At 44.4% G+C, this 23,549-nt stretch overlaps 1 protein-coding gene across 1 annotated transcript in view; it reads left to right on the forward strand.

Moving 5' to 3' along the window:
- The window catches only part of nelfb (negative elongation factor complex member B), a 90,351-nt gene that overhangs the window by 61,235 nt on the left and 5,567 nt on the right, over positions 1–23,549 (forward strand). Inside the window, exons 11-12 of the mRNA XM_078171001.1 lie at positions 2,431–2,572; positions 2,905–3,013. Coding sequence (XP_078027127.1) covers positions 2,431–2,572; positions 2,905–3,013 — 251 coding nt within the window. The remainder of the gene's footprint in view (positions 1–2,430; positions 2,573–2,904; positions 3,014–23,549) is intronic.

Below are 23,549 nucleotides of genomic sequence, written 5' to 3' on the forward strand. Positions count from 1 at the left end.
TTTTTTTTAAAAAGAAAAAAAAACCGCTTACTACCAGCCCACACTAGAGCGGCCCCCCAGGAATTCTCCCAGTACTCCTGATGGCCAATCCATCCCTGTCTGTGTGTGCCCATTACCCTCTCATAGTTGGAATTTTTGGTTCCCACTTTGGCATTCATGTCATGAGTTACCAGTAGCATGTTGTGTTGTACATACCAATCCTCTTTGTTCTCTTCTTCAGCCTCATTAGTTGGTGCATATCACTGCAAGATGGTGAGTTTGCAGAACTTTGAGTTGAGGTACACTCTGATCAACTTCTCACTTGCTGGTTCCCATTCAAGCAGGGTTTTGGCTTTCTCCTTTGATTATGACAGCTATGCTGTGTGTGTGTGTGTGAGTATTCTCATGGCCTGAATGGAGGATGACAGATCCATCATGTAGCATTTGGCGTCTGAAGCCAGTCTAGTGACTTTCAGTTATCCTCAGGATGTCCAGATAGTATCTCTTCATCTTACTGAGGACTTGTGCTGCTGTCTTGGTGGTCTCTTACATGGTTCGGACATTCCATGTTCTAAGGCAGATCTTGAATATTGGCCTTAGTAGACCCTCTTTCTCACTCCTGATTTTCTTTCAGCTTTCATCCGGAGTGGTCATCCTGCCACCATTTTGGTGGCTGGGGTCTGTTATGTGCCTGATGTCAATAGTTTTGCTCAGTGTAGTTTTTGATCGGGTGGCATTATCAGCGCCGCGCCCAACCCCCAAGCTTAGAGGGCCAGTGTGCTGACTTTTATCTGACTCCTCTCTTGAGACCAGACTGGTAAGGTTTAAGCTACCACAGGCCGCAGACTAGGGGTGTGCCATAACATCTAGTTCACAATAATACCGGTATGATTTTTGATATCATATGAAAAATTCATATCATGATACTCGCAATATTTAGACTTGTTGACAGTGACGTCATACTGTTACCCATGGCAACAATAAACATGGCTTAAAACGAAATTATTAGCTACTCTGCGGTGGTTCCAAAAAGAGGAGCAGCTTCAATAGTCTTGTCTCGTCATCCTCCGCTTATCCGGGTCCGGGTCGCGGGGGCAGCAGCCTCAGCAAAGAAGCCCAGACAGTCCTCTCCCCAGCCACCTCCGTCAGCTCTTCCGAGGGAACCCCGAGGCGTTCCCAGGCCAGCCGGGCGATGTAATCCCTCCAGCGTGTCCTGGGTCGGCCCCGAGGTCTCCTCCCGGTTGGACATGCCCAAAATACCTCCCAAGGGAGGCGTCCGGGAGGCATCCTTACCAGATGCCTGAACCATCTCAACTGGCTCCTCTGGATGTGGAGGAGCAGCGGCTCTACTCCGAATCCCTCCCGGATGTCCGAGCTCCTCACCCTATCTCTAAGGCTGAGCCCAGCCACCCTGCAGAGGAAACTCATTTCGGCCGCTTGTACTCGTGATCTCGTTCTTTCGGTCACTACCCAGAGCTCATGACCATAGGTGAGGGTTGGAACGTAGATCGACCGGTAAATCGAGAGCTTCGCTTTCTGGCTAAGCTCCCTTTTCACCACAACGGACCGGTTAAGCGTCTGCATCACTGCTGACGCCGCCTCAATCCGCCTGTCAATCTCCCGCTCCATCCTACCCTCACTCGTGAACAATAGTGTGGAATAAAATGTTGTAGTGTTAGGCCTGGGCATCCTGAATGTTTTATAAACAGTCCCAGACTTCTCAGACTCTTTTAGCGAGTCACCACAAGTTACCCTTCCTGCAGAGGGAGCTCATTTAGCGACTCTGCCCGGCAGCAGCGCAGTCTCTCTCCTTCTCCTCTCTTGCCATTTGCTCACAGGAGTCCATGTAGTCAAGTGATTTTCTCATAAACCTTTTGCAGTGTAAACCTATGTGACACTTGCAGCTCAACAAAAAACTACATATATGTGAGTGTGTGATAGTTAATGGTGGCATAACAGCCTGTCACAGGTTACAGCGTGATGATTAAAGGATTAATTAATTAATAGTAATTAATTAATATTGTATACAGATTCTGAATCTTACTCTGAGTTACTGTTGTTGTTTACAAACTAAAGAAATGAGAGATAATTTTTGTTTAGTTTTTACTGAATATTTGAAGGCAAGCTGTTAGGCTGATATGTAAAACTATATCACTTATTTTGTTGCAATATTATTTTCTAAAATTAATAATCAAATATATTTTTTTTACTAATTTGTCATATGGTCAAGAATATCATAATCACAAAAAGGTGATAAGTGGCTTAATTCAGTGAGTAATTGTCAGAGAAAGGCACTGACACTGGATGGGTCAACAGTTTAAATCAATGTGTGGGCAGTAAATTACACTAGCGGGGTCAGTAGTAAAGAGAATACAGTCAAAGCTGTCTTTTTATAGTAGGAACTGTATGACTTGTCAAAATAAGAGTTGGATCTCTGCTGTTCCCCCACAGTGGAGACCTACAATGACATGGCCTTTAGCGACATCTTCCTGCACCTGCTGACTGGACACCTCACCCTCCTCTCTGATGAGTTTGGATCAGAAGAATTTTGTTCTGTTGTCTTTGATGGCTTCCTTCTTACTTCTTCTTCCAGGTGGGTTGATTCTAGCAGAGCCTATGACATCACTGCATGCCTATAGTCAGCGTCTTCTAGTTTATGAAGTTCCACATAGTTTCAGTGCATTAAAAGTATAAACAGTGGACCGTGGACTTAAAGTGGACTGAGACAGACACGAGAATCTGCTTGCTAAAAGATATACACACAAATCTACATATCATTGAGCAGGCCGAGCAGGTTTTTTGCATGATGGTGTTAAATGGCATCACCACTCCCCAGGACGCTTCCAAATTATTTTTATTGCACTGGACTCAAACTTGTCTGCCATGTCTCTTGACAGATTTTGTTTGTGTCTGAATATTTTGCAGTAAAGAGAATGTCCACAGACACACCCTCCGGATGTTGCTGCATCTACACCACAAAGTGCTGCCATCATACATGGAAACCTTGATGAAAACTCTGGAACCTCCAAAACAGGTTTGTTTCATTTATACATTTACATTTATACATAGCTAGCAATATCTTCCTGCGAAGATCTCTCATGTTGACTGTCACTGTACCAACTGAACTGAGACGAGTTGAGTAGTGTACTATTGAAAGAGCTGATATATATAGAAATGAATGCGAAATTCGAAAATATAGAGTAATTATCAACCGCATAGAAATCAACCTATGGTCAACAATCACTTTTAATAGTGGAAAAAAAGCTTATGCTTGTTTTTCTTTTGTATAAATAAATGAAATATTGTTTGTTTACAACTGCGATTGCAATTTATTTCCTACTTCCGGCACCGTAACGCTCCGTTTCTCCCATCTCCTCAACGCCCGAGTAGGAAAAATCCAACGCCTCTACGGTCCGATGGTCAACGGAACCGCTGCCGTGCTGCGCGCTAGTCCGTTACTATCCGTCATTTTCACCTCCATTGGAATGAATGACTTCCGGTCAGCATCAATCTGTCAATGCATTAGGTTGTGCACCCGTCTTAAAGGGGAAGTTCCCTTTTTTACAACCTGGACCTTATTTCTGGCATTAAATACGGTTGTTTACTCACCCAGATAAGTTTGGTGTCATTTGGAGTCCGTCTCGTCTCGCCCCTCTCGTCCTCCGCTTATCCAGGTCCGGGTCGCGGGGGCAGCAACCTCAGCAAAGAAGCCCAGACACTCCTCTCCCCAGCCACCTCCGTCAGCTCTTCTGAGGGCGCTCCCAGGCCAGCCGGGCGATGTAATCCCTCCAGCGTGTCCTGGGTCGGCCCCGAGGTCTCCTCCTGGTTGGACATGCCCGGAATACCTCCCAAGGGAGGCGTCCGGGAGGCATCCTTACCAGATGCCCGAACCACCTCAACTGGCTCCTCTGGATGTGGAGGAGCAGCGGCTCTACTCCGAGTCCCTCCCGGATGTCCGAGCTCCTCACCCTATCTCTAAGGCTGAGCCCAGCCACCCTGCGGAGAAAACTCATTTCGGCCGCTTGTACTCGCGATCTCGTTCTTTCGGTCACTACCCAGAGCTCATGACCATAGGTGAGGGTTGGAACGTAGATCGACCGGTAAATCGAGAGCTTCGCTTTCTGGCTAAGCTCCCTTTTCACCACAACGGACCGGTTAAGCGTCCGCATCACTGCTGACGCCGCCCCAATCCACCTGTCAATCTCCCGCTCCATCCTACCCTCACTCGTGAACAAGATCCCGAGGTACTTAAACTCCTCCACCTGAGGCAGGACCTCCCCCCCGACCTGGAGTGGGCAATCCACCCTTTTCCGGCTGAGGACCATGGCCTCAGACTTGGAGGTGCTGATTCTCATCCCAGCCGCTTCACACTCGGCTGCGAACCGTCCCAGCGAGAGCTGGAGGTCAATGTTCGATGGAGCTAGGAGGACCACGTCATCCACAAATAGCAGGGACGAGATTCTCCTGTCACCAAACCTGACACCCTCCACCCCTCAGCTGCGCCTAGAAATTCTGTCCATGAAAGTTATGAACAGAACCGGTGACAAAGGGCAGCCCTGGTGGAGTCCAACCCTCACCGGGAACAGGTCCGACTTACTGCCAGCCACATGAACCAGACTTGTGCTCCTTCGGTTCAGGAACTGGATGGCCCTTAGCAAAGGGCCACCAACCCCATACTCCTGGAGCACCCCCCACAGGATACCCCTGGGGACACGGTCGTAAGCCTTCTCCAAATCCACAAAACACATGTGGACTGGTTGGGCGAACTCCCATGCCCCCTCCAGCACCCTGGCGAGGGTAAAGAGCTGGTCCACGGTTCCGCGTCCAGGACGAAAACCACATTGCTCCTCCTCAATCCGAGGTTCAACTATCGACCGGACCCTCTTCTCCAGCACCCTGGCGTAGATCTTACCAGGTAGGCTGAGGAGTGTGATCCCCCTATAGTTGGAACACACCCTCTGGTCCCCTTTCTTGAAGATGGGGACCACCACCCCGGTCTGCCACTCCAGAGGCACTGCCCCCGATGTCCACGCAGTGTTGCAGAGGCGTGTCAGCCAGGACAGCCCTACAACATCCAGACCCTTGAGATATCCAGGGCGAATCTCGTCCACCCCCGGGGCCCCGCTGCCGTGCAGTTCCTTCACTACCTCGGCGACTTCTGCCCCCGAAATTGGACGACCCGCCCCCAAGACCCCCGGCTCTGTTTTCTCACTGGAATACATGCTGGTGGGATTGAGGAGCTCCTCAAAGTATTCCTTCCACCGCCCGACAATGTCCCCAGTTGACGTCAGCAGCTCCCCGCCCCCACTGTAAACAGTGTGAGCAAGTTGCCGCCTTCCCCCCCTGAGGCGCCGGACGGTTTGCCAGAACCTCTTTGGAGCCGATCGATAGTCTTTCTCCATGGCCTCACCGAACTCCTCCCACGCCCGAGTTTTTGCCTCCGCGACTGCCGCTGCTGCGCTCCGCTTGGCCCGCTGGTACATGTGAGCTGCTTCTGGAGACCCACAGACCAACCATGCCCTGTAGGCCTCCTTCTTCAGCCTGACGGCTCCCCTCACCTCTGGTGTCCACCAGCGGGTTCGGGGGTTACCACCGCGACTGGCCCCCGCGGCCTTGCTGCCACAGCTCGCAACAGCCACCTCGACAATGGCAGAGCGGAACAAGGCCCATTCGGACTCAATGTCCCCCTCCGCCCTCGGGACGCAGTCGAAGCTCTCCCGGAGGTGGGAGTTGAAGATCATCTTGACAGGTTCTTCCGCCAGGCGTTCCCAGCAGACCTTCACTGCTCATTTGGGCCTGCCAGGTCTGCGCGGCGTCCTCCCCTGCCACCTGATCCAACTCACCACCAGGTGGGGATCAGTTGACAGCTCTGCTCCTCTCTTCACCCGAGTGTCCAGAACATATGGTCGCAGGTCAAATGACACGACTACAAAGTCAATCATTGACCTGCGACCTAGGCTGTCCTGGTGCCACGTGCACCGATGGACATCCTTATGCTCGAACATGGTGTTAGTTATGGCCAAACTGCGACCCGCACAGAAGTCCAATAACTGCACACCACTTGGGTTCAGATCGGGCAGGCCGTTCCTCCCAATCACGCCCCTCCAGGTCCTGCTGTCATTGCCCACGTGAGCGTTGAAGTCCCCCAGCAGAACAACATTTGGAGTCCTTCGGAAGATATTTAGATCCACGAGAGCCGCGTACATCCATATAGTGGGAATGATCGGGGCACCGACAATGAGGCTCTAAATAACACATTATCTGCCGCGAAACTTGTTCATTTCACCAATATGTTTTTATGAATCGCTAGAGTTGCTTGTCATCATCATCTGGGTCATTTATACTGACCTACTAACCTCTGACCTGGATGAGGTCCGCACACTGCAAAAAAAAATTAGAGGCAATTCGTAAAGACAATCCTCTTTACCACCGAAACATTCACCTTTCTGTTTCTCACTTTTTTGTCACTGAGCACTATGTAATAAAAAATTCACATTTTGCATAAGAAGTGCCTCTACTTTTTGTGCAGTGTGCGGGCCGTTCTACACAAGCAATGAGAAGAAACTAAAGAAATGTGAATTCTCGTAGTTATTTACTTATCAAGCAAACATATTCAAGGAAAATAAACAATTTATGCATGTGTGTAGGCTACGTACTCAGTCGAAAGTTGCCTGTCCGGTCCTGCAGGTTTTGGCTGGGTCTTCCAGTTTACTTTCGGGACACGAAAAAACAGCCCGGTTGATCATAGAAGTGAAATCCTCTGTAGTTGTGAGACATTCATTTCAGAAGACATCCAGACGTGTATCTCCTGGCCTCAAATCCCACTTGGAGCAACAAAGGCATTCCTCCTCTGTTGGCATAGTGGAATTGTCCACAAGAATACCACCAGTTAGCATGTATTCTCGGACGTGCAGCGGTTTGTTGTTCTCTGACCAGCTGTTTCTCTCTCTCCCTCCACATCCTCCTTTCAAAGAGCTCCTCATCCGTATACTCTGGCTCAAAACGGTAAGGACGTCCATCATATTCAAAGTCGTCGTCCACAACCTCAAAATCTGACAAATATTCAGCCATTTCAAAAAACTAACAGTAGCAAATTCCAGCTGTAAACAGAGCCGTGCTGCGGGTGTGTGGCGGCGTGCGCGCCCGCGGTGCGCCTGGATGACATCATCCAGGTCAGAGGTTAGTAGGTCAGTATAAATGACCCGGATGATGATGTTATGTTATGTTATGTTATGTTATGTTCTTTATTTATACAGCCCTTTACAACAACCCTTTCGGTGAACCAAAGTGCTTTACAATAGGTGCAAAAAACAATTAAAAATAAATAGAGGCAAAAACAACAATAAAAACAATAAAAGCAATGAAAATAATAAAAGCAATAGGAGCAATAAAATACAGTAAAACAGAGTAAAAGTAAAAGAGTCACCACACTACTGGGTATTAAAAGCCATCCTAAATAAATATGTCTTCAGTCTAGATTTGAAAAGGCCCAGGTCAGAAATGAGGCGCATTTCAACAGGGAGCTTATTCCAAAGCCTGGGAGCAGCGATGGAAAAGGCTTGATCACCCCAGTGTTTGTATTTTGACCTGGGCACTTCCAGCAAAAGTTGGTTTGACGATCTTAGCGCTCTACCAGGTTCCCGAACAGTTAAAAGCTCAGTTAAGTACACTGGGGCGAGACCATGAAGAGCTTTAAAAACAAACAGTAAAATTTTAAAATCAATCCTATACTGGACGGGAAGCCAGTGAAGGGATTTAAGAACAGGAGTGATGTGCTCTCGTCTGTTAGTGCTGGTTAAAAGACGGGCCGCAGCATTTTGCACCAGCTGGAGGTGACCAAGAGAAACCTGGGAGACACCAACATAGAGAGCATTACAGTAATCTAGTCTAGAGCTTATAAGAGCATGGATGGCCATTTCGAGGTTGCGGCGACTTAAAAACATTTTAACTTTGGCCAGGAGACGAAGCTGGAAAAAACTAGTTCGGACAACACTGTTTATTTGTTTGTCGAATTTAAGGTCTGAGTCAAGAAACACTCCCAGATTTCTGACATTTTGACTGAGTGTTGGAAACAAGGTTCCAAAGCCAGTCGTCCCTGTGTCCCCAAACATGATGCACTCTGTTTTACCATCATTAAGGTGAAGAAAATTCTGGGCCAACCACTGCTTAATTTCAGCCACACAGGAAAACAAAGAACTCTGCGCACTTTGACTGTTTGGCTTCACTGGCAGATAAATTTGCAGATCATCTGCATAACAGTGAAAGGAGAGGTTGTTCCTGGCTATAATTGACCCAAGAGGCAACATATACAAAGAAAAAAGAATAGGGCCAAGAATAGACCCCTGTGGGACCCCACAGGAGAGAGGAGCACTTGATGAGGACAAGTCACCAACCATAACAGAGAAGGTTCTGCCGGATAAGTATGATTGAAGTATGAAAGGCAGCTGAGAGGTCAAGTAACAGCTGAGAGGTCAAGTAACACTAACACAACCGGAGATTTGGTATCCACTGCCCGTGCAATATCGTTATGTACTTTTAACAGCGCAGACTCAGTGCTGTGACGAGACCTAAACCCAGACTGGAACTACTCAAGGACTGAGTTGTTTTCCAGAAATGACTGTAATTGATTAAAAACAACTTTTTCTAAAACCTTGGAAAGAAAGGGCAAATGGGAAACAGGTCTAAAATTTGACATCACTGAGGGGTCAAGATTAGGCTTTTTAAGAAGGGGCCTGACCACAGCATGTTTAAAGGAGGCTGGGACAGTTCCTAGTCCAAGACAACTGTTAATAAGAAAAAGTAGACTAGGCCCCACAGTGTTAAAAACCATTTTCAGCACCTTGGGAGGGACAATATCCACTGGGCAATTTGTAGGCTTTAAGGATTTAACAATGTTACTTAGGAAGGAGAGAGAAACCATGTCAAACTGGTTGAACACAGCAGAGTGAGTAGGAGCAACAAGCAAGTCCTTATTAAGATTCAAGTTACAACATTTACTGATGTCTTGTCTGACAGACTCCACTTTGTCAACAAAATAGCAAAGAAACTTCTCACAAGTGGCGATTGAGACATCAGTCAGAGCAGAGGTGCATGGGTTCACAGCAGCATTGATTGTGTTAAATAAAACCCTGGGACAATGATTGCTGCTAGAAATAATGTTAGAGAGGTACTGAGATTTTGCTTCACGTACAGCCTTCTGATAATCAGCAAGGGAAACCTTTAGCATTTCCAGAGACACTTGCAATTTGTCCTTTTTCCATCTGCGTTCTGCCTGCCTGCAGCGTTGCCTAACGGCGCGGGTGGTGTCATTCAACCAGGGATCTGTTCTTGGCTTGGCAGATTTTTGCCTAAAAGGTGCGACCAAATCCAGGATCCCAGTGCAGGTGGAGTGGAAGAAGGAGAGAAAGTCGTCGGGACATGGAGGGGAAACCAAGCCATCCCAGGCAAACAGCTGAGAGTCCTTGAAAGCAGCGGTAAATTCATCGGCTGTGTAGGGAGTGATAATTCGCCGTTGCCAAGATGGAGCAAGAGGTTTGCTCCTTGATTGGGGGGCTATCAGTTCAAAAATAACAGGGAAATGGTCTGAGATTGCAGTCTCAGAAATTTCTTTGAGGGAGACTGAGAGCCCAAGGGAAATTACAAGGTCTAATATGTGCCCAAGCTGGTGTGTTTTTTTATCCACTGACTGAGTTAGATTAAAACTTGCCAAAAGACTTTTGAAGTCAGTGGCAAACTGGTCAGACAGACAACACACATGAACATTAAAATCCCCACAAATTAGAAGTTTATCATATTTTGGTAGAAAGTCTGCCAAAAACTCAGAAAACTCCTGAAAAAAGTCTTTATTATATTTTGGAGGGCGACAGACAAGCAACTCTATTTAGAGCCTCATTGTCGGCGCCCCGATCATTCCCACTATATGGATGTACACGGCTCTCGCGGATCTAAATATCTTCCAAAGGACTCCAAATGACACCAAACTTATCTGGGTGAGTAAACAACTGTATTTAATGCCAGAAATAAGGTCCAGGTTGTAAAAAACGGAACTTCCTCTTTAAGGCTGAGCCCATCCACCCCACGGAGGAAACTCATTTCCGCTGCTTGTATCCACGATCTTATTCTTTCGGTCACTACCCAGAGCTCATGACCATAGGTGAGGGTTGGGACATAGTTAATCGAAAGCTTTGCCTTCCAGCTCAACTCCCTCTTCACCACGACAGATCGGTGCAGCGCCTGCATCAATGCAAAAGCCGCACCAAACCGCCGATCCGTCTCACGCTCCATTCTACCCTTGCTCGTGAACAAGACCCCAAGATACTCCAACTCCCTCACTTGAGGCAGTAACTCTTCCCAACCCAGAGAGGTCAATCCGCCGGTTTCCTGCAGAGCACCATGGCCTCAGATTTGGAGGTGCTGACTCTCATTCCGACCGCTTCATACTCAGCTGCAAACCGCCCCAGTGCATGCTGGAGGTCACGGTGTGATGAAGCCAACAGACAGGGTTGGGAGGGTTACTTTAAAAATGTAATCCAGTACAGTTACAAGTTACCTGTTAAAAATACCAAACATGCAAATTAAGACAAGAGAGTGTAGAAGATGTGTCTGTTGTGTGCAGAGTTGGGTATAACGTGTTACAAAGAAACGTTAGAGTACTTTGATTACTTTTTGCAGTAACGAGTAACCTAACGCGTTAGTTTGCTGTTTGAGTAATCAAATACTTAAGTATATTTTCAAACAAGACATCAGTTACTTCCGTTACTTTTAGAACACTGGTCCTTCAGCTCCGAAACAGCAACGGCTGTCGTTTGGTTCTAATAACGGAGATAACGTTAAACCTATCAGTCTGAAAGAAGCCACGGAGCTTGTGGCTCGCTACGTGGTTGGAGAAATGCTGCCGTTGTCTACGTTGGAGTCTAAATAGGTGGAGTAGGACTCGCTGATAGACATATTTCAGACTCAGGACTTGCATTATGCCTGGTACACGCTACACGCTGGTACTCACCAATTATCCCCGGTTGTCTTTCACGGCATGTGTGATGTCATCGGGTTATTCTTGTCCTATTTTTATGACTTTCACTATTATTTGAGTCACTGCCAGAACTGTGTCTGTTCATGTGCCAGCCGACATGTTGTTGTAGTCACTTAAAAGCGTCAGCAGATGGCAGGAGCTACATTTGAAGCGCCATACGTAAACTATCAAACTACTGTATCTTCCACAGGAAGTTCTGACAAATGTTTCAGAATAAAAGCCTATTTAGAAAATGGAGGGATTCTCTCAGCCGAGGTTATAAGGGGCTTTTAATTTGAAACAAGTGTTGAGTTTGAAATGACGGTGCGATATGTTAACTTTTTAAAGACTACGGAGCGGATAAAAAGTAAATATATAAACACACAGAGGGATTAATAAATAACGCACCATCTATAATGTAGTTTGTTTCAAATGAAGCTGGGAGCCTCTGCAGTTGTGGTGAGTGAAAGCCCCACCGCTATTTGTTAATGTTATTACTTTATGTCCAACCGTGAGGATTCAATTCAATTCAATTCAATTTTATTTATAAAGCCCAATATCACAAATCACAATTTGCCTCACAGGGCTTTACAGCATACAACATCCCTCTGTCCTTAAGACCCTCACAGCGGATAAGGAAAAACTCCCCAAAAAAAACCCCTTTAACGGGGAAAAAAAACGGTAGAAACCTCAGGAAGAGCAACTGAGGAGGGATCCCTCTTCCAGGACGGACAGACGTGCAATAGATGTCGTACAGAACAGATCAGCATAATAAATTAACAGTAATCCATATGACACAATGAGACAGAGAGAGAGAGAGAGAGAGAGAGAGAGAGAGAGAGAGAGAGAGAGAGAGAGAGATGCAGGTAATGACAGTAGCTTACAACAACATTAATGAAAGTAATAATATTATAGTTATAGTTCTGGCTACTGTGGTACAATATGTTGCATGTATGTATTAATATCTGACAGTATACTTGTGTGACAATAGTCATATGTGTATAATAACAGTAGAAGTATGACTAATGACTAATGATGGCAGCAGCAGCAGGAGGCATCTGGCAGGACCACGGCAGCAGCACAACCACACACGTCACACTGTCCAGGCACCGCTGCGGTATGAGTTATTCTGAGAGACAGTGGAGCACAAAGGCTCCGGAGAAGAAGCCGAGTTAGTGACATCCAGAATGGCCAAGTTAGCAAGATGCAGTAATAGGATGAGAGTGAGAGAGAGAGAGAGAGAGAGAGGGAGAGAGAGGGAGCCCGGTGTATTATAGGGGGTCCTCCGGCAGACTAGGCCTAAGTCAGCCTAACTAGGGGCTGGTACAGGGCAAGCCTGAGCCAGCCCTAACTATAAGCTTTATCAAAGAGGAAAGTCTTAAGTCTAGTCTTAAATGTGGAGACGGTGTCTGCCTCCCGGACCGTAACAGGAAGATGATTCCACAGGAGAGGAGCCTGATAGCTGAAGGCTCTGGCTCCTGATCTGCTTTTGGAGACTTTAGGGACCACGAGTAACCCTGCGTTCTCAGAGCGCAGTGTTCTGGTGGGATAATATGGCACTATGAGCTCTCTAAGATATGATGGAGCTTGACCATTTAGAGCTTTATAAGTTAACAGTAGGATTTTAAATTCAATTCTGGATTTTACAGGGAGCCAGTGCAGAGAAGCTAAAACAGGAGAAATATGATCTCGTTTCTTAGTTCCTGTTAGTACACGAGCTGCTGCATTCTGAATTAGCTGGAGAGTTTTTAAGGACTTACTAGAGCTACCTGATAATAGAGAGTTACAGTAATCCAGCCTTGAGGTAACAAAAGCGTGGACCAATTTTTCTGCATCTTTTCGGGTCAGGATAGGCCTAATTTTCGCAATATTACGCAGATGAAAAAATGCAGTCCGTGAGGTTTGCTTTAAATGAGAATTAAAAGACAAATCTTGATCAAATATTACTCCGAGGTTTCTTACGGTAGTGCTAGAGGCCAGAGCAATGCCATCTGGAGAAACTATGTCATCAGATAAAGAGTCTCTGAGTTGTTTGGGGCCAAGAACAATAACTTCAGTTTTGTCTGAATTTAACATCAGGAAATTGGTGCTCATCCAATTTTTTATGTCTTTAAGGCAGTTATGGAGTTTAGTTAATTGATTACTTTCTTCTGGCTTCATCGATAAATACAACTGTGTATCATCCGCATAACAATGGAAATTTATAGAGTGATTTCTAATGATGTTACCTAAAGGAAGCATATATAGAGTAAATAGGATTGGTCCGAGCACAGAACCTTGCGGAACTCCAAAACAAACTTTGGTACGTAAGGATGATTCATTACGAACATCAACAAATTGAAAACGATCAGATAAATAAGATTTAAACCAGCTTAGTGCTGAACCTTTTAGGCCAATTAAGTGATCCAGTCTCTGCAGTAGAATTTGATGGTCAATTGTGTCAAACGCCGCACTAAGATCTAATAAAACAAGAACAGAGACGAGTCCTTTGTCTGAAGCAATCAGAAGGTCATTTGTAATTTTAACTAGAGCTGTCTCAGTGCTATGATGCACTCTAAATCCTGACTGAAATTCCTCAAATAAATTATTATCCTGGAGAAAATCACACAGCTGGTCTGCGACTACTTTCTCAAGGATCTTTGACATAAAGGGAAGATTAGATATTGGTCTATAGTTGGCTAACACCTCTGGATCCAGGGTGGGCTTTTTTAGGAGAGGTTTAATTACAGCTACCTTAAAAGACTGTGGTACATAGCCTGTTAATAGGGATATATTGATCATATCTAATATATGAGTGTTAACTAAAGGAAAGACCTCCTTAAGTAGCCTAGTTGGGATGGGGTCTAAGAGACACGTTGATGATTTAGATGAAGAAATCACTGCGGTCAATTCTTGAAGAGAAATTGGGGAGAAGCAATCTAAATATATATTAGATTCTACAGCTGTGTTTGAGGTTAGATAGGTAGGCCTACCATCTGAGGGCAGGAGGTCATGAATTTTGCCTCTAATAGTTAGAATTTTGTCATTAAAAAAGCTCATAAAATCATTACTGCTAAGGGCTAAAGGAATACAAGGCTCAATAGAGCTTTGACTCTCAGTCAGCCTGGCTACAGTGCTGAAAAGAAACCTGGGGTTGTTCTTGTTTTCTTCTATTAATGCTGAGTAATAGTTTGCTCTGGCATTGCGGAGGCCCCTCTTATAAGTTTTGAGACTGTCTGTCCAGATTAAACGAGATTCTTCCAGTTTGGTTAATCGCCAATTCCTTTCAAATTTTCGCGATATTTGTTTTAACCTACGGGTTTGAGAGTTATACCAAAGAGCAAACTTTCTTTGCTTTGTTAACTTCTTTTTAAGAGGAGCTACAGAGTCGAGCGTTGTTCGCAGCGAGCCTACGGCGCTATCAACAAAATGATCAATTTGGGAGAGGTTAAAGTCGGCACGGGAAACCTCTGTTACTGAAGGTATTGGTATTGAATTTAACGACGAAGTAATCTTTTCCTTAAATTTTGTGACAGCACTATCTGATAAACATCTAGTATAGTAACTGTTGCTGAGTGGCGTGTAATCGAGTAAAAAGAAATCAAAAGTAATCAGATAATGATCTGATAGCAAGGGATTCTGTGGAAAGACTTTTAGGTTATCAATTTCAATTCCATACGTCAGAACTAGATCGAGGGTATGGTTAAAACAGTGAGTGGGTTCATGTACACCCTGACTGAAGCCAATGGAGTCTATTAATGAGATAAACGCGGTAGCCAGGGAGTCATTATCAACGTCGACATGAATGTTAAAATCGCCTACAATAATAACTTTATCTGATTTAAGAACTAAACTGGATAAAAACTCTGAGAATTCAGATACAAATTCAGAATACGGGCCAGGAGCACGGTACACTATAACAAATAAAAGTGGCTGCGAGGTTTTCCAGGTCGGATGTAAAACACTAAGAACGAGGCTTTCAAATGAATTATAATCTAGTTTAGGTTTAGGGCTGATTAACAGACTAGAGTTAAAAATGGCTGCAACTCCCCCTCCTCGGCCGCTGCCTCGAGGAATGTGGGTATTATTATGACTGGGAGGAGTGGACTCATTTAGACTAACATATTCATCTTGACATAGCCAGGTTTCAGTGAGACTGAGTAAATCAATATGATTATCTGATATTAATTCGTTTACTAACACTGCTTTAGACGATAGAGACCTGATATTTAACAGTCCGCATTTAATTCTCCTGTTTTGTCTTTCTGTCACAGAAGAGGTTTTAATTTTTATGAGGTTGTTATGCACAACTCCTCTTTGTTTAATTTTAGATTTAAATAATTTAGGTGGTCGGGGGACAGACACCGTTTGTATAAAACTATGAAAACTATGGCTGGGTAACTGAACTAGAAGCTCAGAGAGGCGTTTAGGACTGCAACTCTCTGTCCTGGTCTCAACTCTGGGTTGTCAGGGATTTAAATTACTAATAAAATTTGCCAGGTTCCTAGAAATGAGAGCAGCTCCATCCAAAGTGGGGTGAATGCCGTCTCTCCTAATAAGACCAGGTTTTCCCCAGAAAGTTTGCCAATTATTAACAAAACCCACATCGTTTGCTGGACACCACCTGGACAGCCAGCGGTTAAATGATGACATGCGGCTAAACATGTCATCACTGGTCAGATTTGGGAGGGGTCCAGAGAAAACTACGAAGTCCGACATCGTTTTTGCATATTCACACACCGAGGCAATATTAATTTTAGTGACCTCCGATTGGCGTAACCGGGTGTCATTGCCGCTGACGTGAATAACAATCTTACTGAATCTACGTTTAGCTTTAGCCAGCAGTTTTAAATTTGACTCAATGTCGCCCGCTCTGGCCCCAGGGATACATTTGACTATGGCCGCTGGTGTTGCTAACTTCACGTTCCTCAGAATAGAGCTGCCAATAACCAGAGTTTTATCCTCAGCGGATGTAACATTGTTTGCTAGCTTGATGTTAATGACAGTAACGTTAACTCAGCGGGTTGACAAAGTGCCTCTGCTGTTTCACACCATCATTTCCCCTTTTACTCTGTGTGGTAACATCCCTAGAGGAAATATTATAAATGCTGGGGTGGTGTTGTCATACAGTTGTCTACGGCAGCAGATTGTTCTGTGTTTCTACTGGTCAAAGTGACAGTTGTGATGGGAGAATTGGATCTCAGTGAAGGGCAAGTGGTCCATAACTTTAATTTTGGAGACAAAAAAATGTAGGCTTAGCGCCCTGTGGTTCATTGCCCAATAGGAAATGTAGAATTCTCAAAAGTACTTTAAAAGTGCTTGAGTTACTTTTCTCAGGGAGTAACGTTGGAAGTACTTTTAAAGTAATTGAGTTACTTTATTGAGGGAGTAACGAGTAAAGTAACTGGTTACTTTTTTAAAAAGTAACACAGTAACGTACTTTGATTACTTTTAAAGTAACCCTTACCCAACACTGATTGTGTGTATTGTTTACAAAGTTGACAGAAAACATGCTTTTTCAAAATAAACAAGGCTCTATTTTAGTGTTAATAACATCCACTGTATTTTTTTTAACAAAGCAGATGTCCATATTTCTGAATTTAAAAAAAGTAAAAAAGAAAATTAAAACCATAAAGCAAATTCAGGCAGTACACCTACTAATTCCAAATTAAAGTATTTGGCTACAAAACAGTATTATTTACAACGTTAACAGAAAATCTGCTTTTTCAAAGCAAACATAAAATACCTTTTACACGGTAAACAAAGAAGGCTCTATTTTAGTGTTAAGAACATCCACTTGTATTTTTTGAACAAACCAGGTGTCCACCTATTTAATTTTCAACAATAGATACAAATAAATAAATCATATATCAAATTAAAGCTGCAGTAGGTAGAAAGCCTGAAAACGGTTGATGTTTGAGTTTCATCTGAGTTAGGTTTCGTTCTTCTCCACCCTGAGCCCCTCCTACCAGACAAGCACGCGAGTATTTTATCCTACTTGGTTCTATTTCTCCCTCTCTGGGAGCCTTGGCTCTCCCTCACCGCGCAGCAGCCCTCGGCTCCACTCCATGGCCGACCCTCGTGCCCTCCGGCCGGGCCCAGCCCCACCTCACCCTTCCCCTCCCTTCGGGGCTCCAGGGAACTGAGTTCTGTCTTCCTTTTTTGGGTTGTTTAGCCGTGTAGGCAGTTGCTGTGCTGGAATAGCTATTTTACCTGGTGCACTGTTCGCCACTGTTCTCCCCTTCTGCCGGCGGCAGGGGAACGCACATATGCAGTAGAACAGCCAATAGGAATGCAGTGGTCTGAGCTGACCTTTGATTGGTTGATGCACATCGGCACGATACTGATTCTTTAGAGGCTGAACTCAGAGCCATGGTGAGGTGCAGAAACCTACTGTTTGTCTCAGACCACTTGATTTATACAAAAACAATGTTGCCTACTGAAGCTTTGAGGCATGAGAATCTAAATTCAGTGACCTGCAATTAAAGACCAGAGAAAGGTTTACATCATAAAAGAACATTAGCTGCCTTCACAGTTGCAGTTGAGTTTAGTATGTACTAGGCACCAGTGGTTACATGTGAATCCCAACTGTAGGCCTACATTCAATCAAAACCTAACTTTGGGCAAAACCTTCTGTTATAACGAAGGAGGAGGACTTGTGGTCATCGGACATTCTGCCCCGAGATGAGGTAAGTACGTTTCCTCCATAACTGAACAGACGTTCAACTGGAGCACTAGAAGGCAGTGTAGTATTGTACTTCATGAAGAGCTGCTTAACCAAGAGAAATGCATGTAGGGAATCCATGCTCTTCACAGTGTCATCAAGGAACTGCTGTACCTCTTCTTCAGCTGTGCTTTTATCAGCCCTATTTTTCCTTCACAAACACAAAAAAATCCTCATCTGATCCATCAGTCTCATGAGTGCTGCTCATTTCAGCTATAGGAGATGCTCTGGATTCCAAAGATGTTGCCTCCTGAACCATTGTTTTGCACATATCCTCCCTCTTCTCAGCAGGGAGCCAACACAAGCGGAATTTTGGCATGGTAGTTGTTGCCATTTTTGCATCATGGCTGCTCAGCAAAGCGACTGTGAAGTGCCTCAGTGACTGCAGTGATGATGTTTGCTGTGTAGATCACATGTGGCAGATTACCTGAGAGTTTAGACTTGAGGCTTAAGATTGGAAGGTTGGAATGAGGAACCCAAGATAACATTTTTTCTCCCCCTGTAGAAAATCAATGAATTGAGCAAGTGGCTGTAACACAGCTACATATTCCCAGAGAAAAGTCAGCTTGTGAGGGTGTAGCCTGGTCACTCCAAGCCTTCCACAGATGTCACCCAGTTGATCTTCTGTAAGTCCAATCAGTTTGGAAATGGCCATATATTCAGAGCTCATTCTTGTGACACATGGAACAGAAAGCCTCATGTTGGCAATATCTTGAACTGCTTCTGCAGCTGCTGATGACCTGTGTGCCTTGTTCCATATAGAAGCACACTTACCCATTGCACTTCAGTACACTTTCCGAGATGGCCCTTTTGATGCTGCTTTATCCACTTAATTGGTGGCAATAAGGTTGGGTGTGTGTGCTGCACATCTTTGATGAGGGGGAGGAAAAAATGAAGCTTCTCGCCTCCATCCATCTCCAGAATGGCATTCATATCCAGGAACCTTGTTCCATCATCCAACCCATCTGGTGCTTCTTCCACAGTTGATTAAAATTCACGGTAGGCCTTAACAAAGTTGCTCCCGTTGTCTGTGACTGTGGCCCTTACTTTATGTTGTATTTTGTACTCTGCATGTATTTCATAGATTTTTCCAGCAAGGACATCAAAAGTATGCCGTCCCTTCACTCGCAGGCCAGAGCTGCAGACCTCCTCTCCATAGTCTGCTCCTCAATCCAGTGGCATGTCATGCCAAAGAAGCTTCTGTTATGTGCAGTCCACAAGTCTGCTGTTTTGCAGACATTTGTCGCTTTCTGAAGTGTTGCAGTCAAGATTTCTTTCATGGCAGTAAATTCTCTCTCAATACGCTGGACTAGTGTCTTTCTGCACATGACTGTTTTGCCACCACTGATTCCCTCAATGAGCTTTTTGAATGAAGGCTGCTCAACCAAGGAGAAAGACTGAACATCATCAATCACAAATTCAAATATCAGTCTTCTGACTAAACTCTGGGATGTGCTGCATCAAAGGTCAAGTTTCATTTCTTTGGTGGGAGGATGTCCTTGTCTATGTTCAGGTATACTGGGCTGCTCACTCATCTCGAACTGGCCAGTGACTTCATTTGTCAGAAGTAAGTGACTTTGATGTTTCCTCTGGAAAATACACAGCGCAAAATTAACAATAAATTAACTTATTAATTATAAACTATTCAGCTGTATTCATGAATTAGATCACAGGTTATAATGACAATAACTGTAGTAATGTAATAATAATAATAATAATAATAATTATAACAATCCTTATTTATTCAATCAATTACTCATTATTGTTATACTTATTATTAGATGGAAAAAATCACCACCTTAAAGAGGTGTGTCAGGTATTAACATGTTTCAGAGTTACCTAAAAATTACCTACACAACATCAACAATAATAGTAACAATTATTATTTTTGTTATTAGTTTAAAAAAAAAAATAAAATAAAATTACCACCTGAAAGAGGTGTGTAGGTATTAACATGCCCCAGAGTTACCTAAAAGTTAACTACACATCAACAATAATAGTATTATTATTGTTATTAGTTGTAAAAAAAAAAAAAAAAAAGAATAAATAAATCACCACCTAGGTATTAACATGCTCCAAAGTTACTTAAATGTAATTTTCCTGCCCTTGTGTCTGTATTGCCTGTGACATGAAATGCACAGGTGTTGACTTTAATTACAGGTGTGCCAGACATGATCATCTGCCGAAACTGATTTCCTTTGCACACAGAAGCAGTTTAGCCTTAATGGCGTTGTGCCAATAGCCCTTTCTGGCACAAATCTTGCTATTATCACTAAAAACATGATTTGTTTCCTCTGTAAACCTACCCAAGAAGGGCTTGGGTAGGTTTACAGCACACAGCACAGAGCAGGTAAAATAATGCAGAGGATAATCAGGAATATAAGACCAAATGCATATACAACAGGACATGACGCCATGTTTATTGCACGTTATGACTGTTTGATCCAGATAAATGCAGCTGTTACAATATTAGATGTATATAAACTTCGCACGACACAAGTCAGCATCAGCACCTAAGTTACAGTCCCGACATGTTTTCCAGTAGTAGTTATATAGTACAGTAGTAGCACGAGTAGCAGTATTGACAGGTTAGCAAGCTAACAAACCTTAACTTTAACTTACTGGATTTCTGTGTATTTCAGCAAATGTTAGTGGTTTGTCATCTTACCTGTAGATGTTTCTTTAAGTTGGACGTCGAGTCGCTGGATGTTGACAGTATTTTGACAGCTGGGAGGCATAACTTGCACTGTACTGTGATGTTGTTCCCCTTTTCTGATTTAAAGGCAAAATGATGCCGGAGTTTCCATGCAGACAGGAGGGAAAAGACCCCAAAGGTGCTGGCATGGGCTAGCAACCCATGGTAGCAGTGGTGAGGCCTAGCAGCCTTACTACAACCAAAATTAGCTACAGCCAACATAGGAAAAATACCCCAAGAGTCAGCGAGAGCAGGGGTGGAAGATGACTCAAAGGTGGATTACACGGTAACAGACATTGGAACGGACACGACTACGCATTGGTTCTGTGACTCAGTGAAGGATAGGGGCACGGACCTATCCACCAGGGCTAGAATTAGCAGCACTCAGGGCAAGGCGAGCGCATCTGTAGAGGATAAAAGTAGCACAGTTGAGAACAAGATGCTTCAGGTTTGTCCTTGTGGCTGGCAGAAAGTAACATCAGTAAAAGGCCTCAGAACTCATCAGGGAAAGAAGAAGTGTGTGGCAAAGAAAGGGCAAAGTAGCCGCATTGATCAGTACTTCCTAAGAAGTCAGTCGGATGAAGTCCAGCGGCAGGTAGAAAACCACAGTTCGCAGGATATCAGTAACGCTGCCACTGAGAAGGAGGGGGGAGTAGTAAGAGAGGATGCAGGTGACAATGAGGCCAGTGTGCCAGTCAGAGAGAGAACCATGGAGCAAAAGGCTAGAGTTAGATGGCCTAGGGCAAATGACAGTAAAGAATGGGAGATAGTTAATAGAGATTTGTCAGTAATCTTAAGTAGGCTTAGCGGAAATGCAATAGAAAGGTTAGAAAAGATGGAAGATATCATTTACTCATATGGTGTAGAGAGGTTTGGGTTGCATGAGAGAAAGAGGAGTGAGAAGGTACAGTCAGGTAAATCTAGGCGGCAAAGAGAAATAGAGGAGCTAGTCAAGGAAAGGAGACAGTTAAGAAAGGTGTGGAGAAAGGCTACAGAAGAAGAAAGGGAGGGAATTAAGGTGTTGCAAGAGGAGTTGAGAAGCAGGCTAGCAGTTCTTAGAAGGGCAGAGCATCTCAGGAAAAAGAGGAGGAAGAAGGAACATGTAAGGACAGGTTTTTTCAGAGACCCTTTTAAGTTTGTTAAAGGATTGTTCAGCCAGGAAAAGGGAAGGCAGCTCAAAGCAGAAAGGCTAGAGGTTGAAGAATATTTGAGAAATACATATTCAGATTTAGAGAAGAATAGGATAGTAGGTTTCCCACCCAATATCCCTCCATTAGAAGGGATAGAGCATGAGATGGATGTCAGACCACCTAGGTGGAAGGAAGTTCAGGAGGTGGTCAGGCGTGCAAAGGCTTCTTCGGCCCCAGGGCCTAATGGAGTCCCCTACCGGGTTTATAAAAGTGCGCCTGATACCCTTAAATTTTTATGGAAACAGCTAAGAATAGTTTGGGAGAAGCAAATTATACCAAGAGCATGGCGTAGGGCAGGAGGTGTCCTCATTCCTAAGGAGAAGGAGTCTGTGGACCTTAGCCAGTCCCGGATGATTTCTCTCTTGAATGTAGAGGGGAAGATTTTCTTTAGTGTAGTAGCGCAGAGATTAGCTAGCTACTTAGAAAAGAATAGCTTAATAGATACCATGGTGCAGAAGGCAGGAATACCAGGTTTTTCAGGGTGTTTAGAGCATACTAGCATGATCTGGCACCAGATTCAGGCAGCGAAGATTAAGAAAAGGGACCTGCATGTAGTATTTTTAGATCTTGCAAATGCGTTTGGTTCAGTACCGCATAGCCTCATCTGGAGTGCGTTTGACTACTTCAGAGTGCCACAGGTAGTTGTTAACTTAGTGAAAGCGTATTTTCAGGATATTAGGCTGTGTCTAAGTACAGCAGGTTTCACAACAGGTTGGCAGAGGCTAGAAATAGGCATTATGGCATGGTGTACAATTTCTCCATTAGCATTTACTATAGCAATGGAAGTAATCATCAGGGCTTCTAGGTGGGTGGTAGGTGGAGAGAGACGGCAGATTGGGTTGCATTTTCCACCAGTTAGGGCTTACATGGATGACATGACACTGGTGACCACAACAATGCCATGTACAAAGAGGCTATTAGAGAAGGTAAATAAGAACCTCAAGTGGGCCAGCATGAAGATCAAGCCTAGTAAATCTAGAAGCATCTCGATACGTAGAGGGAAGTTAAGTGATAGGAAATTTGTCATAGATGATGAGGAAATCCCAACAATTAGGGAAAAGTCAGTAAAGAGCTTAGGTAGGTGGTACAATGTGGAGTTGAATGATGAGGAACAGGTGGTGAAATTTAGGAAAGATGTGGCAGAAGGATTGGATGGAATAGATAAATCTGAACTTCCAGGAAAGTTGAAGTTGTGGTGTTTGCAATTTGGGCTATATCCTAGGTTAATGTGGCCATTGTCAATTTATGAAATTCCAATATCCGTAGTGGAGAGAATTGAAAGGTCGGTTAGCTCCTATATTAGGAAGTGGTTGGGTGCTCCTAGGTGCCTAAGTAGTGTTGCATTGTATGGAAAAGGGATACTTCAGCTGCCAGTATTTAGTTTAACAGAGGAATTTAAATGTACCAAGGTCAGGACAGAGCTGTTGTTATCTGGGAGTAAGGACGTGGTAGTTAGGAGTGTGGTTCCAAATCCAACCAAGGGGAGGAAGTGGAACCCAAGATCGGCAGTTCAGGAGGCAGAGGCAGCTCTTAGGCATGCAGAGATTTTAGGTAATGTTCAGTTTGGCCGGGGAGGCCTGGGGCTTGGCTCAGGCAAACCGGTATGGAATAAAGCAGGTCTCAAAGATAAAAGAAAGCTGGTTGTAGAACAGATATGTAGACGGGAAGAGATGCTAAGGGGTGCAAAGGTAGTGGCCCATGCTAAACAGGGACAGTGGTTGAATTGGGAAAGTGTAGAGAAGAGGAAGTTTAGTTGGAGGGACCTGTGGAGTATGGAGGAGAATCGTATTAGATTCCTGGTAGGGGCTACATACGATGTGTTACCAACCCCCCAGAACCTAAAACTGTGGGTAAATGAGGACCCATCATGCCCATTGTGTTCACATACCGCAACCTTAAAGCATATTCTGTCAGGCTGTAAAGTTAGCTGATAGCAAGGCTGATATACATGGCGACATAACCAGGTGCTGAAAT

Source organism: Epinephelus lanceolatus, chromosome 9 (assembly GCF_041903045.1).
Source record: "Epinephelus lanceolatus isolate andai-2023 chromosome 9, ASM4190304v1, whole genome shotgun sequence".
In the NCBI taxonomy this organism is placed as follows: domain Eukaryota; kingdom Metazoa; phylum Chordata; class Actinopteri; order Perciformes; family Serranidae; genus Epinephelus; species Epinephelus lanceolatus.